Genomic DNA, 14,126 nt, shown 5'->3' with positions numbered 1-14,126 from the left:
GAAAATATGTGAATACTTTGGAGGGCCATTTAACCCCTTAACCATATTGCGTGTGTTTTCTTTCCTACAGATACTACGTGACTATCATTTTACGTATGTACTAATACATGCCTTATAATTGCAGCATTTAAATAATTTTTAAACCTCACTTGAGCACAATTAGGAGTGGCAAACACAGGGCTGGTCCCTGTGTAGTCCTGAAGAAGAGCTTGGGGAATGCTCGAAACATGTTGCCTTGAATTACTAGGTACACTTAACTCATTGCTACTAGCACCCCTAGTATTCTACCCCGTTTTTAATTTACCCCCAAGGAGCAAGAATAAATCATTTGTAGCCCACTAGGTAGGTAGTTTTAACCCACTTAAAATAATTCCACTCCACTTCACAACAATGATTGCACTACACATAGTCCATCACTTAAGTGCTCTTACGTAGTTCGCAAGTCGCAGTACGCCTCAGTCCGTAGAGGGCTGGGATGGCCCCAATGATGAAGCATGTCACCGTGGGGAAACCCTGGTGAGTGAGGGGACTCAAGAAAAACAAAAATTGGATAATTTAATTTCACCTGCCTTGGTAATATGCCCCTGAATTTGCTATTCAATGGGGTGTTACTGCATCCATTTATCACCTGCTCTAAGCACAGGCTGGTGGGTGGCGTGGGGGTGTGGAAAGTAAAGGAGAAAAGGGTACACTTTTTTCTACTTTTATAGAAAAACATTGCAGAATGAGGCTTGGCAGTGTCAGACATAATGGATCCGGCTCCCCCACACTTGTTAGGAAAAACTTTACAAATTATAATCAGATGGAGCGAAATAAACACTTACAAATTGTTATTCTTGCTGCTCAGCCAGTGTGAGTGTGGTGTGGAATGTTGGTGTGTGGTGATGCTGTGGAATGTTGGATGAGTGAAAGTGTCAGTTGGTGTATGGGCTGAGCAGCAGAAAGGCTGCTCCTGGTGGGTCTCTCTGTACTTCTACTCTTGATCTTACCATCCTAATAAATACTACTTAAGCTAGCCTGGAAGTTGGACCTTCATTCATTTACAACATTTTTGGTGACAATTTTTAAAAGAACCTATGTATGAGAACTAGAGGGAATCTGAGACAAAGTGAAATGTATCCTACTGGAATTTGAAGCCTGAAATAACTCCTTAACAAAGAGCTCCTCTTGAAACTAAGCGAAACATGTGTAACAGCAATCTGGCAGCCCTGAGCCCGACCAGTGATCTCTAGACAGGTCGGCCCCAACCCGGGCATGCTAGATCTTTCTGTGTATTCCTGGACTTGTGGAGTGGAACTACAGTGAATTAAGCTGTTGTAGCGGCGTCCTGTCTCACCTTTGACCTTTGGATCGGACTGCCGCAACCGTGTAGTGGGAGAACTTGTGTGACATATTTAGCCAACTGTGTGTGTCCCTGAGTATTTCACTGTTTCCAGTGATGCTGTGTTGCCAGCTCTATGTGTGGACGTTGGCCTCTACATTGTGACCATTGTCCTGATTGTGTTCATGGCACAGGAGAAACTGATCTGCGTCTATGGGATTAGTGTGAACCAAATACGCAGCTGCTTTTTTACTGTAAGTGTATACTGCACTGTCAGTAACGAAGCACAAGCTGAGAATCCTGGCTTTCCTCAGACTTTGACTCTTTTAGCAAAACATTCTAAAAATAAATTTCTTCACTTTGATTTGTCTGGGGCTTTCTGTAAGGGTACAAAAGAGAAATTGAAAACCTCATGGATTGGGGAATGTTTCACAATTAAAAGTGGTAAACTTAATGGTTGGGGTACTATGCTAAAGTTGTTAACTTCATTGTTGGGGTGCTTCGCTATAATCGAAAACTTTTGGTAGGGGTGTTTTGCTTTATGCTTATGCGTCTGTGGTTTTGAATGTTGGCTTTTGGGTTCATATCGGGTTTCTCCAGTTGTGTGCAATGGATTAGGTCACTCTTTGGTTGAGCCACGTTTGGGTGGTGGCAGGGAACTTTGCAGGCAGGATGTTTGTTCTTGAGAATAACTGTGTGTGAGTTGACTTTTGGTGTAGAGTCGCTCAATGTTACCTCAATGGTATGGTTGTGGGACGATATATGTGAATCCCTGATGGTTGGTGGTGTGTGTGTTTGTTAGATGGATTTTAGGTGCTAAGCCACTCTTGTCTTGATTTAGGTAAGTCACACTGACCCTGTTAGTGTAGTGTTTGAGATGACATTTAGGTGTTAAGGCTCTTTGGGTTACCACCATTGGGTGGTTGTGGGTGGATGTAAGTGAATCACTCACGGTTGGTGGTGTGTTTGTGAGAAGGCTTTCAGGTGCTAAGATTCTCTGGTCTGCCACTATTTTAGTGGGTGTGGGTTGGTTAAGGTAAATCACCCGGTTGGTGTGGTATTTGAGTTGACTTTTAGGCGTTATGTTATGTTATGTTATGTTAAAAGAAATTTCTTAAGCGCACTAACACCAATTGGTTTCTTGGCGCTGTCAGTGATAGAGGGTATGACCAGAGAAACGGGCAACCGAGACTTATTGGAATGCTTGCTGGAAAAGCCAGGTCTTTAAGGCTTTCCTAAATGACAGAAGGTCAGGGCAGTGCCGGATGTCCAAGGGGAAGGTGTTCCACAGGCGTGGGGCCAGAGATCAGAATCTGCATCCGCCCGTGCGCTTGCGCTTGAAAGATGGTATCTGAAGTAAGCCTTGATTGACCGAGCGCAGGTGTCTAACAGGGGCATATTTTATAATAAGTCTCTCGATGAATTTGGGACATTTACAGTGTAGGGCTTTAAAAATCATACATCCAGCTTTGAAGATACTGCGCTGAGCCACAGGGAGCCAGTGGAGTTTTGTCAGAAGTGGGGTGGCCGGTTGCCATCTAGGCTGATTTAAAATCAGTCTGGCCGCATGGTTCTGCACCATCTGAAGGCGTTTCAGAAGGTACAGAGGCAGGCCCAGATAGATCAAGTTTGCATAGTCTAAATGAGAGATCACAGTGGCAATCACCACCTGTATCAAGGCCTCCCGAGTGAAAAGACGGCGGCCCTTCCGAATTTTCCAAAGTTGGAAGAAGCTTTTAGAGACTACCTGACCTACCTGTGCTTTGAGGGAGAGGTCACTATTTACAATGACTCCCAATGTTTTTGCAGAGGTAGAGGGGATTGGTGCTTGGCCCATTTCTGACGGCCAATAGTGCGGACCCCAGTATTTTGCACTGTCTCCTGTGAGGACCAGCTCCGTTTTCTCTGGGTTCAACTTCAAATGGTTTTGGTCCATCCATGCTTGAATGAACCTCAAGGTGGATAAGAAGGTAGAGATGGAGGCGTCAGAGTTATCCATTGTGAAAAGTAGCTGCAGGTTGTCCGCATAGTTGAGCACTGTCACCTGTCTATCTCTAAGAGCCTGAATGAGTGGAAAGATGTAGAGATTGAACAAGTGAGGTGACAGGGAAGAGCCCTGGGGTACACCGCATGTGATGGTCTGAGTGGTGCCCACCAGGTCACCCATGCGGACTGCCTGAAAACGGCCCTCAAGGAAAGACTTCAACCAGCTAGCTGCCGTGCCCCGGATGCCGGCCCTGGTGACACAGTCGATCGAGATGGTGTGGTCGACCGTGTCAAATGCGGCCGACAGATCCAGGAGCACCAGAGCTTGAGGGGAACGTTTGTCTGCACTGTCACGGAGCGAGTCGAGAACCGAGACTACTACTGCCTCTGTCGAGTGGGCGGGACGAAATCCCGCCTGATGAGGGTCAAGACACTCAGCTTCTTCCATAAAGTTGGAAAGGCATTTTGCCACATGAGCCTCCAATACCTTTGCCAAAAATGTCAGAAGGGAAATCGGTCGATAGTTTGCATTACAGGTAGGGTCTGCCCCAGGTTTTTTCAAAAGCGGTATGACCGTTGCTGCCTTAAATGCAAGGGGGACCACGCCGGAAGTCAGTGAGTCATTTAGAAGGGTACATGCCGGAGCCGGGATAGCTGAGAGGCAGTCTTTTAAGATGTAGGGCGGGCACTTATCCGAAGGGGCACCGGATTTCACTCTCACCAGCAGCTCCTGAAATTGAGTCGGGGTGATGAGGGGAAAACTATTTAGTGTACAAGTATGGTTAGTCCTAATAGAGACATCTGGAAAGGGGTGTAGATTTTGTGGGATAGTGGCTTTTATAGTTGCAATTTTCTCAATGAAAAAAAGATTCAGGGAGTCACAGAGCGTCTGAGACGGGGCTGCTTTTGGACGGACGTTATCAAGAGTCGTTAACTCATTGAGAATAACAAAGATGTCTTTTGATCTATTTGTGGAATTAATAATACGAGAGGAGAAATAGGCAGCTTTAGTGGCTAAGACATTTTTCATATATTCTTTCCTGGACTTGTTGTAGCTGACTTTTAACTCAGGGGCATAGTTGCGTCGCCAGCAGCGTTCAAGTTGGCGCACGGCCAATTTAAGTCACTCGTTAAGTCACTCAGGGTTACCACCATGGTGCCGTTGTGGGTGGATATATGTGAATCCTTCATGGTTGGTGGTCTGTGTGTGAGTAGGGTTTTAGGTGCTAAGCCACTTTGGTCTGCCACTATTTTAGTGGGTATGTGTTGATTTAGGTAAATCACCCGGTTGGTTTGGTGTTTGAGTTGACTAGGTAGGAGTCGCTCACTTCTTCCGCCTTTGTGTGGTTGGCGGTTGACTTTGGGTATCACCCACTTGTGTTGGTGTAATAGTAGAGAGCTGTTTGTGTATTTTTTTGTGCATCCCTTCCTCTTTTGTGTGGTTGTGGGTTGGTCTCTCACGTTAGTGTAATTGTTGTTACTGTGGGGTGAATGCCTTTTAGTGTGTAATTGTTGTTACTGTGGGGTGATCTCTATTGCACCGTTGGTGTTCGGTTCCCTATGTTTTCTCTTTCATGTCAGTCTGGTCAACTGGTATGTTTGTGACACATGGAGGTTGGTTGGTTGTGCGTGGTGTAATAGAATGTGTGTTTGTTTGTTTTGTGTTGAAAGAGGGAAGATGTGGATAAGTGGAGTCCTAATGTTTTCTTAAAGGCTGTTCTTTTATCTTGCCCTGTTTGCTGTTTTTATTAATGTTGAGTACATGGGTGGGCATTGGCATTTTCCATCACTTCATATCTTATGTTGACATTCAGTCAATTGTTACATCCTTCTGTGCTTTCTTTGCACGTTGCTGTTAACCCCTTCCATGCTCATGACGAGCTCAGCTCGTCATGCAGCACAGTGCTCGTGTGCTTATGACGAGCTCAGCTCGTCATGACCACACCCATTTTTATTGCTGTCCAGCACAGCAGAGGAAACTCTCAACAGCGATGAGGTTAACCTGTATGCCCACTAGACACTGAAGAAAACCCGAGCATCATCCAATTGAGACAGCATCACCGTGATATTAAGAAGAGGGTACTTGTCAGAAATACCTGCTCGATTAAGAGCACGAAGATCCACACCCAATCTCACTTCTCCAGAAGCCTTGCATGCAAGAACAACTGGAGCCAACCAATCACTTGCTTCCGTCTCTACAGTGATGCACTCCCTTTCTAATTTCTCAAGTTCAGCGTGCATAGATTCTCTCAAAGCCAAAGGTACACTGCACTCCTTACATGTCACGGGCAGAGCGTCATGCTTGATGATGATTTTATGTGTGTATCCTGAGAGATAACCTAACCTCTCACTGAATTTTTGTTTTAATTCAATACGTAAATCACTGCTTGGATTGACTTCTAATAAATCACTGGAAACAACATTCATCAGAACAGTATGTGAAGAGATGTTTTTGTGAATACTACATGGATCAGCACCAGGAACCAAAGCCACACCCAGATCAGCCTGGTTTATCCAACTTATGATACTGTCACCTCTACGAGAGATGTATATCTTCCCTGCAGTCAGCCTCCTTTTGTAAAGTAACCAAACAACTTTGTGGGCTGACCACCATATGCTAGGGGCTTGAAGTCAGGTTTATAAACTTTCACCTTCTCATTCAACATCTTGTCAAAGAACTCTTTAGGGATAAGTGACATCTTTGCTCCTGAGTCAAAAAGCATTTTAATATGACACTTATTCACTTTAACTTTATCAACCAGACTTTTACCGCTTAATCGGATGCCTTAAATATTTCGTAGTCTTGTTGTCAGGAGAAAAAAAAACAAAGCACGCACAGTACCTTTGAGTTTTAGATTTAGGCTCAGCTGTGTTGGGACGTTTGCTGTTCGTTGAGAATTCTCGTCTCTAGGAAGAGATGAGACATGACATCTTTATCTATATTGGGTCCGTTGTTCTATGCTCGTCGCCATGTGAAGAAGTACAAAGGCAATATAGATGTAGATGAATATCTTCTTATTGTAGCTTCTCATTATCAGCAACGTCCTATCCACAAGGCACCCAAGCATAAACTGAAACTTGGAGTTCTTAACAGAGACTCTTGGATAAACACTCCAGAATGCCTAAGTGTTCTACAATACATGTAAACTGGTTTGGGAACATTTCACAGTATGTTAAGCAAATACCACACGCTGTTCTACCAGGTGCATTCCCACACAGCATAACTCAGAATCGTGGGATTGAATCTCCGAAGCGTCGGAAACTCAGAATCATGAGAATGAGGGTAATATAGTGTAACTTTATTATCTGAATGTGTTTCTTCAGGGTTTAATAGCTTATTTCCTATCGTTTTTCTACTTAGAAATACCCACCAGTAGGATGTAATGGAGTTGGTGACTTTGTGGAGCTTCTAGGTGGTGCAGGTCTGGATCCTTCGAAGATGTTTCCCCTGGCTGACTTGTGTTACTCTTTTCATGGACCTGGTGAGTACATCTTTGAGTTTGCTGTTTTTCAGGAGTTTCATATGTCACCCTACTCAAATTTGACTACTAGTGTCTTTCCATTTTATTGTCATTATTATGATTGATCACGGTTTTTAGATCCATGGCATTTTGTAAATGAGGACATAATTAGTGACTTTAAAAAAGATTAGCTTAAAATTGAACCAGTGCCCTCGCTCAAATAGTTAGACTTCACCGCAAATTGAAATTAGGATAAGTTCATGCCTCTAGAACTAAGATATACTAGGCAACATGATAGATAGATAGATAGATAGATATATAGATAGATAGATAGATAGATAGATAGATAGATAGATAGATAGATAGATAGATAGATAGATAGATAGATAGATAGATAGATAGATAGATAGATAGATAGATAGATAGATAGATAGATAGATAGATAGATAGATAGATAGATCATGACAGACTCTCAGATAACCACCGATAGGTCTGACCCCATTTTACTATTGCAAAATCTGCTAAGAACCTTTTAGAAAAAGTTCCATTAACATAAGTATGGGAGGGTGCTCAAACACCGTGCTTGCTTTCAGAGTCCATAGGAGAGTATTACCAACAGCCGGTTGGAGGGACAACACCAAATTTGGCTTGATGACAGAAACTTTCTGTGTGCTTTTTGTTGTGTTTTGGCATTAATAAATACAACATATTTTTTAAATATCCCAAAGTTAAAATGTATAGATAGCTGCCAATTTTACTAGAGAGTTAGGGCCCGATTCACAGAATGAACTGAAGACTAAATCCTAAACTTACTACTATTTGGTATTCACAGAATGCACTTACTACTTTCGGGATTCACAGAGTGAACTTACTACTTTCGGGATTCACAGAATAAACTTACTACTTTCGGTATTCACAGAATAGATTTAAGACTACTAACTCTAAGTCCGAACTCGGGCCGGAAATTCCGGCCCAGAGGCGGAGCTTCCGGCTTTGGGGCGGAGCTTGCGGCCCGGAGGCGGAGCTTCTGGCCCAGAGGTGGGGCTTGTGGCTTGAAGGCGGAGCTTCTGGCTCAGAGGTGGGGATTTTAGCCATGGCTGAAATCTCCGACTCCGGGCCGCAAGCTCGGACTTAGAGTTAGTAGTCTTAAATCTATTCTGTGAATACCGAAAGTAGTAAGTTTATTCTTTTGAATTTTTATGCTAGCCAAGAATTACTTTTGAAACTATGGAAGTCTAAGACATCTCGCTCTATTGATGACTGAATTGAGGATCTTCTATTATTATCCAAATATGAACATGTTATGATTTTCAGAAGCAACGAGGAATGTCTGTACAATTAGTTATGGATCTTTTTTTGTGACTTATATAAGTAATTCCTATATTTGATACCCTTCCTTCTTCATCTCTTTTCTTTTCTCTTCTCCTTCATTCTTTCTTATATTTTCCTCCCCAGCTGTGCGGTTATGTCTAGTTGTCAGTGAGTAAATTTCTTATTGTGATAGTAAATATAGATAGCTCTTTATTTTCCACATTTCTCTTACTGTGATGTAATATTGTTGTACAGTTAGAACATCTTCTTTGAAAAATCAAAAAAATATAAATGGAAATTGAAATTCAGCAGTCCAGTTGGTCTAAAGATCTATGAAAACAGCATGTTTGTCTAATGAGCATGCTCTCCAATTTCCCACAGGTATATGGGGCAAATTGGCTAGAATTTCAGGGAGGTAGGGTATACCCCAGTGAAAGTGAATGTACCCTTTATTTAAACAAGCATTGGCAAAGTCAAAAGGTCTCGTCTATGCATGTGATATTGGCTTTGTCAATGTGTTTTAGCCATTTTGTACACCAGTGTGTCTGCTGTCCGGCATGGTTAAAAGTTAGTGGGGTAGTGGCGTAGAGTGGGGTAGTGTAGAGTGAAGTGATGTAGAGTGGTGCGGTGTAGAGTGGAGTAGAGTAGAGTACAGTGGGAAAGAGTGGTGAACGCTGGAGTAGAGTGGCAAAGAATGGGGTGGAGTGTCGAGGTGTGGAGTGTCATGGTATAGAGTGTCGTGGAGTAGAGTGAAGGGGCGTAGAATGGAGGGGCATAGTGTGGAATAAAGTATCATAGAGTGGACTATCGCAGAATGGCAAAGAGTGCTTTGGAGTGACATGGAGGGGAGTAGAGTCGTGCCATATAGTAAAGTAGAGTCATGGAGTAGGGTCATAGAGTAGGGTGGGTAGCCTAGAGTTAAATGGCATAGTGGGGCATTGAGTTGAGCAGAGTGTCATGGAGTGGAGTAGAGTGTCATTGAATATCAAAGTAGAGGGTTGTAGTGCTAAGTGGAGTAAGGTAGAGTGTCATAGAGTGGAGGGACGTATTGTGGAGGGGTGCTGAGTGTAATAACGTGTTGTAGAGTGGAGTAAAGTTGAGTGGTGTACTGTGGAGTGCCATATAGTGGAGTGGAGTGGTGTGGCATAAAGTGGAGTAAAGCATCAGAGTGTAGTGGAGAGACACAGATTGGAGTAAAGTGGCATTGAGTATCATAGATTGGAATGTCATGGATTGGAATGTCGTGGAATGTCAAGTCGTAGAGTGGAGAGGCATGGAATATCATAGAGTGGAGTGTCATAGAGTGAAGTAGTGTGACTTAGTGGGAAGTGGCGTAGAGTGGAATGGAGTGTGGTGGAGAGGAGTGGAGAGTCGTAGAGTGGACTGGTGTAGAGTGGATTGGCATAGTGTAGAGTATGTATTGTGTGGTAGCACACTACCAGTACAGACAACAGATTTTCAGTAGAAATGGCAATTAACCTTGTACATACCATTTTTTCTGATGAAACTAAACAACGTACAATCGATAATGTGTGGTTATGGCATCACCCAATGAACTGATTTGTTTTGATTGGAATTCAAATATTTTTTCCCACCACACATCCGAATTACAATAAGATGTGCTTCATTTGTGCTTTTTTAATTCTGGTATCTTCATTTAAATTGTGTTGTGTGCTAGAAAAAAACCTTTTGGTTCCCATTACCCAACATGAAGGTCACATAAATCCTCTCACTTTGAAGTCAGAGAAAGAAAAGTAAACATCAAGCTCCCTGGGAAGACAGGGCCTGAAATTTGACCTTTGTCTTTGAACACACAGCAAATGTGACAAGATTAGAACAAAATTTAAAGGCCTTTATACAGAAAGCGAGAACTCATAGAAGAATGCAAGGAGCGCTGGTAAGCAAGATTTGCTCCACAGGAGCCACAAAGACATGCTGGAGAGCCTAAAACAAATAAAGCCAGCAAATAGAAAGCCAGAAAATGTTAGTTACAAGCCGCAAAGCCAATAGTAAGCAATAGGTAGAATGCATTCCCAGGGAAGCTTTCAGCGTGTTTTTGGGCTGATCGGATTGGTGGAGAGTACGCAGAGCACGTGCGAGGAGCAAGGAGCAAGGGAGCAGAGAGCAAAGTAGCTGCTGAAATCGATCAATAGTGGGCAGGATTCACACCATCTGCACTCCCTACCGCTGTACCTCCAACCCTACTCAAGCCCAGGCAAGTGCAGCATTGTCGCTGGTATCGATTTCGGTTAGAGGAAGGGTGGTTCGGCTCGAAGGGGTGGGCCGAGACTGCAGAGGGCGTGACACAGTCACTGACGGTGGAGGAGCCTAGCTCCTGCCTAGCCCCGAGTCCTGCCCATTAAAAAAAGAGAACAAATCCAGCAAAAAGCCTGGAGCGCATACGCAAGCACAGTGGTTGTAGCTAGCCAGTATGCTCGAGGGGCCTGCGGAAGTGGCCTGGCTAGGTGCCAGGCACGGCTTGTGGGCTTCCTCACTGAGCACCACTCACCATATGCTCTCCATATTTTATTCCATCTTGCTTTTAATCGGACCAGAGTCAGACGACAGCAGGACCATAGCAGCCCAAAGCTCAAAGCAGCCTAGAAGCTCAGAAGCAGCCCTGAACCCCAAGTCCTGGATGGAGGTAGGGCTAGGGCATTCCTCCCAAAGCAGAAGGGGCAGCTACCAATGTAGCGGATATCTAGTACATTCACCACACGAAGTCAATAAAAAAGAACAGAGGGAATTTCTCCATAAGCACAGGACCTACCGCCTTTACCTCACGCTAAGCAATAATGTGCCTTAATGAGCGGAAAAGAGGAATTTGACGTGTGCTGAGGAGATCATGCTAGAAACACACAGGACCACTCTCTGAATCTCATGCGAACAAGGGTGAACACCACTTTGAGGAAAAGACAGACTTCCTGTTTTGCGGAGGGTTGGAAGATCACCCACAGAGTTTACCTACAAAGGAGAGACAGCAATGGTGAAAGGCAACAAGCGGAACAAGCGGATACCACAAAGAAGAGACCAAAAAAGCATGGCTACAGCCCAGAAGATGTGATTTTCACCATCAACACAATGGACAGAGAATGTCCATCAACAAAGACCAGTATAAACATGGGAGGGATAACAGAATATAAGCCCCCTGATGAGGTATTTTTTAGTAACACATAGGACAGCGAATGCCTACTACCAAAGAACAACCCAGAGACAGTAGGGTCAATACAACAAAAGCTATCGGCCACTCTCATGTCAAACAGAAATACATTAAATTGAATTATCTGGTCAACAGAAAAAATGGAAAGCAGACAGGGGCTGAAACATAAGCAACTGACTGTATACTTTCCAACTGTAGGCAAAGAGACACCCACTTCTATCATAGGAGGTCTTCTATCTGACCTAACAGTGACAACATCTAAAATAGATACGAACATGAAGGAGAACCAACCTACCAGCATCATAAGGCAAACATATACAATAAAAAGCAAGACAACCCCAACTCTCCAAAGTAACACAATCTCTTCGAACAAGCTGACTTAAATACAAATAACCAGCGAACCGAACTTGCCTAAGAGTGGGAGCTGTGGTTACCTGCAGGATTTTGAGCTCGCAATAGCAGAAAATATAAATCTACGGCAGAAAATGGAGGAATTAATATTTGTAGAGAGGCAAGAATATGTGCATGGTACAGACTGGGGCAGCTGGATAACAACATTTCAGCACCTTCGAATGTAGGCGACATTGAAAGCCTAGACCTGCCACAACAGGTACATCGGGCGAGGTCATACCTGCAAGATCTCATTCCAAGTTCCTTGATCTTTGCACCCGATAAATTATATGGCAACTCCTCGCAGGACAGTACAGTTTTAAGTTTGGATCTTACCAATGGCCAAGACAACCTGCTGTCCTCTATAAACACGACTCTCATGGCAGCAATTAATGCTCTTACCTGCCAATCACATTAACTGGAAATCCAAATGGACATAATTCAAACAATAGCCCTAGCGATTGTAAAAACCTCAGCCAAACTTCACAATATAGAGAAGGGGCTTGAAGTCAGGGGGTGCGATTGTACCGACATTGTAGACAAACTAATGACACTCCCAGAAGTCCTGTTAACAATGATATATGACCTAAGGAACCTAAACCCACCCTGCCAGCGAAATCCAAGTAACGTCAAAACAAGACCCATCTCAAAAGGCTTCGTCTTGTTTAACCCCTTCACTGCGGGGCCAATTCCCCCGCTGTGCTGGGGGGAGAGGGGGCGCGCACAGCACCCTGATGCTCATGACGAGCTCAGCTCATCATGAGCCATGTTTCTCGTGTGCTCATGACGAGCTGAGCTCGTCATGACCACACCCGTTCCTTAGAACGCCCAGCACAGCAGGGGAATTAGCCCCGCGTGTGAACGTTCTAACGGTCATGACAAGCTGAGCTTGTCATGAGCACACAAGAACCGTGGCTCATGACGAGTTGAGCAGTAATGCCTGACACATCTCTAGTAGTTAAAAGGGGGGGTAGGCAGCGAGATGGGGAACATCAATTACCATTCTTAACACTAGGGAGGCTCCCTCAGAATGGTGTAACAACAATCAAATAATCAGCACAGAGAATGGAAATCAGAGAACCAGCAAAGCCAAAAACTCAGGCAACAAAATCATATCCTGGAATGTTGCTGGCATTCAGAGAGCACTTAAGTATGAATCTGCAAGGAAGACGCTGCAAGAGGGGGACATTTTCTGCCTACAAGAAACCTGAGCAATCAAGCCCACTCATTTGGAGGGTTTGCAGGCTTTCACAAACTAGCGGCTAGAAACCAACGGTATGGCAGGCCATCTGGTGGAATCTCAACTTACATGAAACACACAATAGATCTTAAAGCAAAGAGAATCAAGTCAGACTCAGAATTGATGCAGACGCTCATAGTGGGAAATAACAAGGACAAGGAAGGAAGATCCTCACTCCCAAAGGTGTATTTTCATAACCAGAAAGCTGCGATGTCTGGCAGGCTTCGACCTAAAAAGGAAGTTGGATATCACAAGTCAGCAGCTTGAATTCATGAGTTGGTATCAGGTTCAACTCGTGAGTCGGTAAAAATCAGGTTCAGACTTGCAAGTCAGCATTGCTGAGTTATAAGTCAAAACACCTGAGCCCATTGGCGAACATCTGGCTTGCATTCACAGTTGGTGTTGTCTCACTCGCATAGTAATGCAGACTCTCACAATGTGAGCTCTATCCACTCTCAGAGACAAGGAGCTGTAAACCACTGAGTGCATCTTCTCTCATCAGTGACCGTTCACTGTCAGAGACATTGTGAGAGATTCACTTTACTTTACAAGCTGTTTGTTAGAAATTGGGTTTCTGGTTAACAAAGGGATGCACTCTGTCTAAGCAAGAACGACAATCCTAGTCGGGGTAAGTCAGTAACACACTTTAAATGAATCTGTGCTCACCTTCTGGTAGCTTTGAACAGAGCAGTCAGGCATAACTTAAGGGCAAAAGTATTTGTGCAACACTTCAAACACTAGCTTAGTAAAAATACCACAAAAAGACTCCATGCCAGTTTAGGAAAATAGAGAATAATGTTATAAATAAAACAAGACCAACATGATAAAAATCCAATCAGTAGAAGTTAAGATCTGAATTTTTAAAGATTAAATATCAAAATAGCACTCAGAAGCAGAAAGTTCTTAAAGTCTAAATTGGTCATGCTGGACTGGGACAAAGTCAAGAGTTCAGGCTGACCGCGATGGAGTGCGAGACGGATATGGGACCACGCAGGGCCCACTGAGCAAAAGTTCCTTGATCCTGGTTGCCAACAACAAGATGCGTCAGTTATCCCCACGCAGTTGGTGTGATGCGCTGGATTTCTCCACACAACAGTGGTGATGTGTCAGTTCTATAAGCGATGAAACTGGTTCTGAGATTAGGCAGTTCTGAATGCGATGCACCAGGTTTCCCCATTTTTTAGAGACGATACTTCTATCTTCACCATGCAGAGGCAGTGATGCATTGGTTCCTATGCAGTGATTTCAGAGCCAGTT

At 43.8% G+C, this 14,126-nt stretch overlaps 1 protein-coding gene across 1 annotated transcript in view; it reads left to right on the top strand.

Annotated features, from left to right (window-relative positions):
• The window catches only part of CRHBP (corticotropin releasing hormone binding protein), a 133,180-nt gene that overhangs the window by 99,064 nt on the left and 19,990 nt on the right, over window positions 1-14,126 (top strand). The window contains exon 6 of the mRNA XM_078677767.1: window positions 6,669-6,789. Coding sequence (XP_078533893.1) covers window positions 6,669-6,789 — 121 coding nt within the window. The remainder of the gene's footprint in view (window positions 1-6,668; window positions 6,790-14,126) is intronic.

The sequence above is a fragment of the Lissotriton helveticus genome, chromosome 2_1, assembly GCF_964261635.1.
Source record: "Lissotriton helveticus chromosome 2_1, aLisHel1.1, whole genome shotgun sequence".
Taxonomy (NCBI): Eukaryota; Metazoa; Chordata; class Amphibia; order Caudata; family Salamandridae; genus Lissotriton; species Lissotriton helveticus.
The sequence above is the reverse complement of the archived record's forward strand: the minus strand, read 5'-3'. Positions and strand labels throughout refer to the sequence as shown.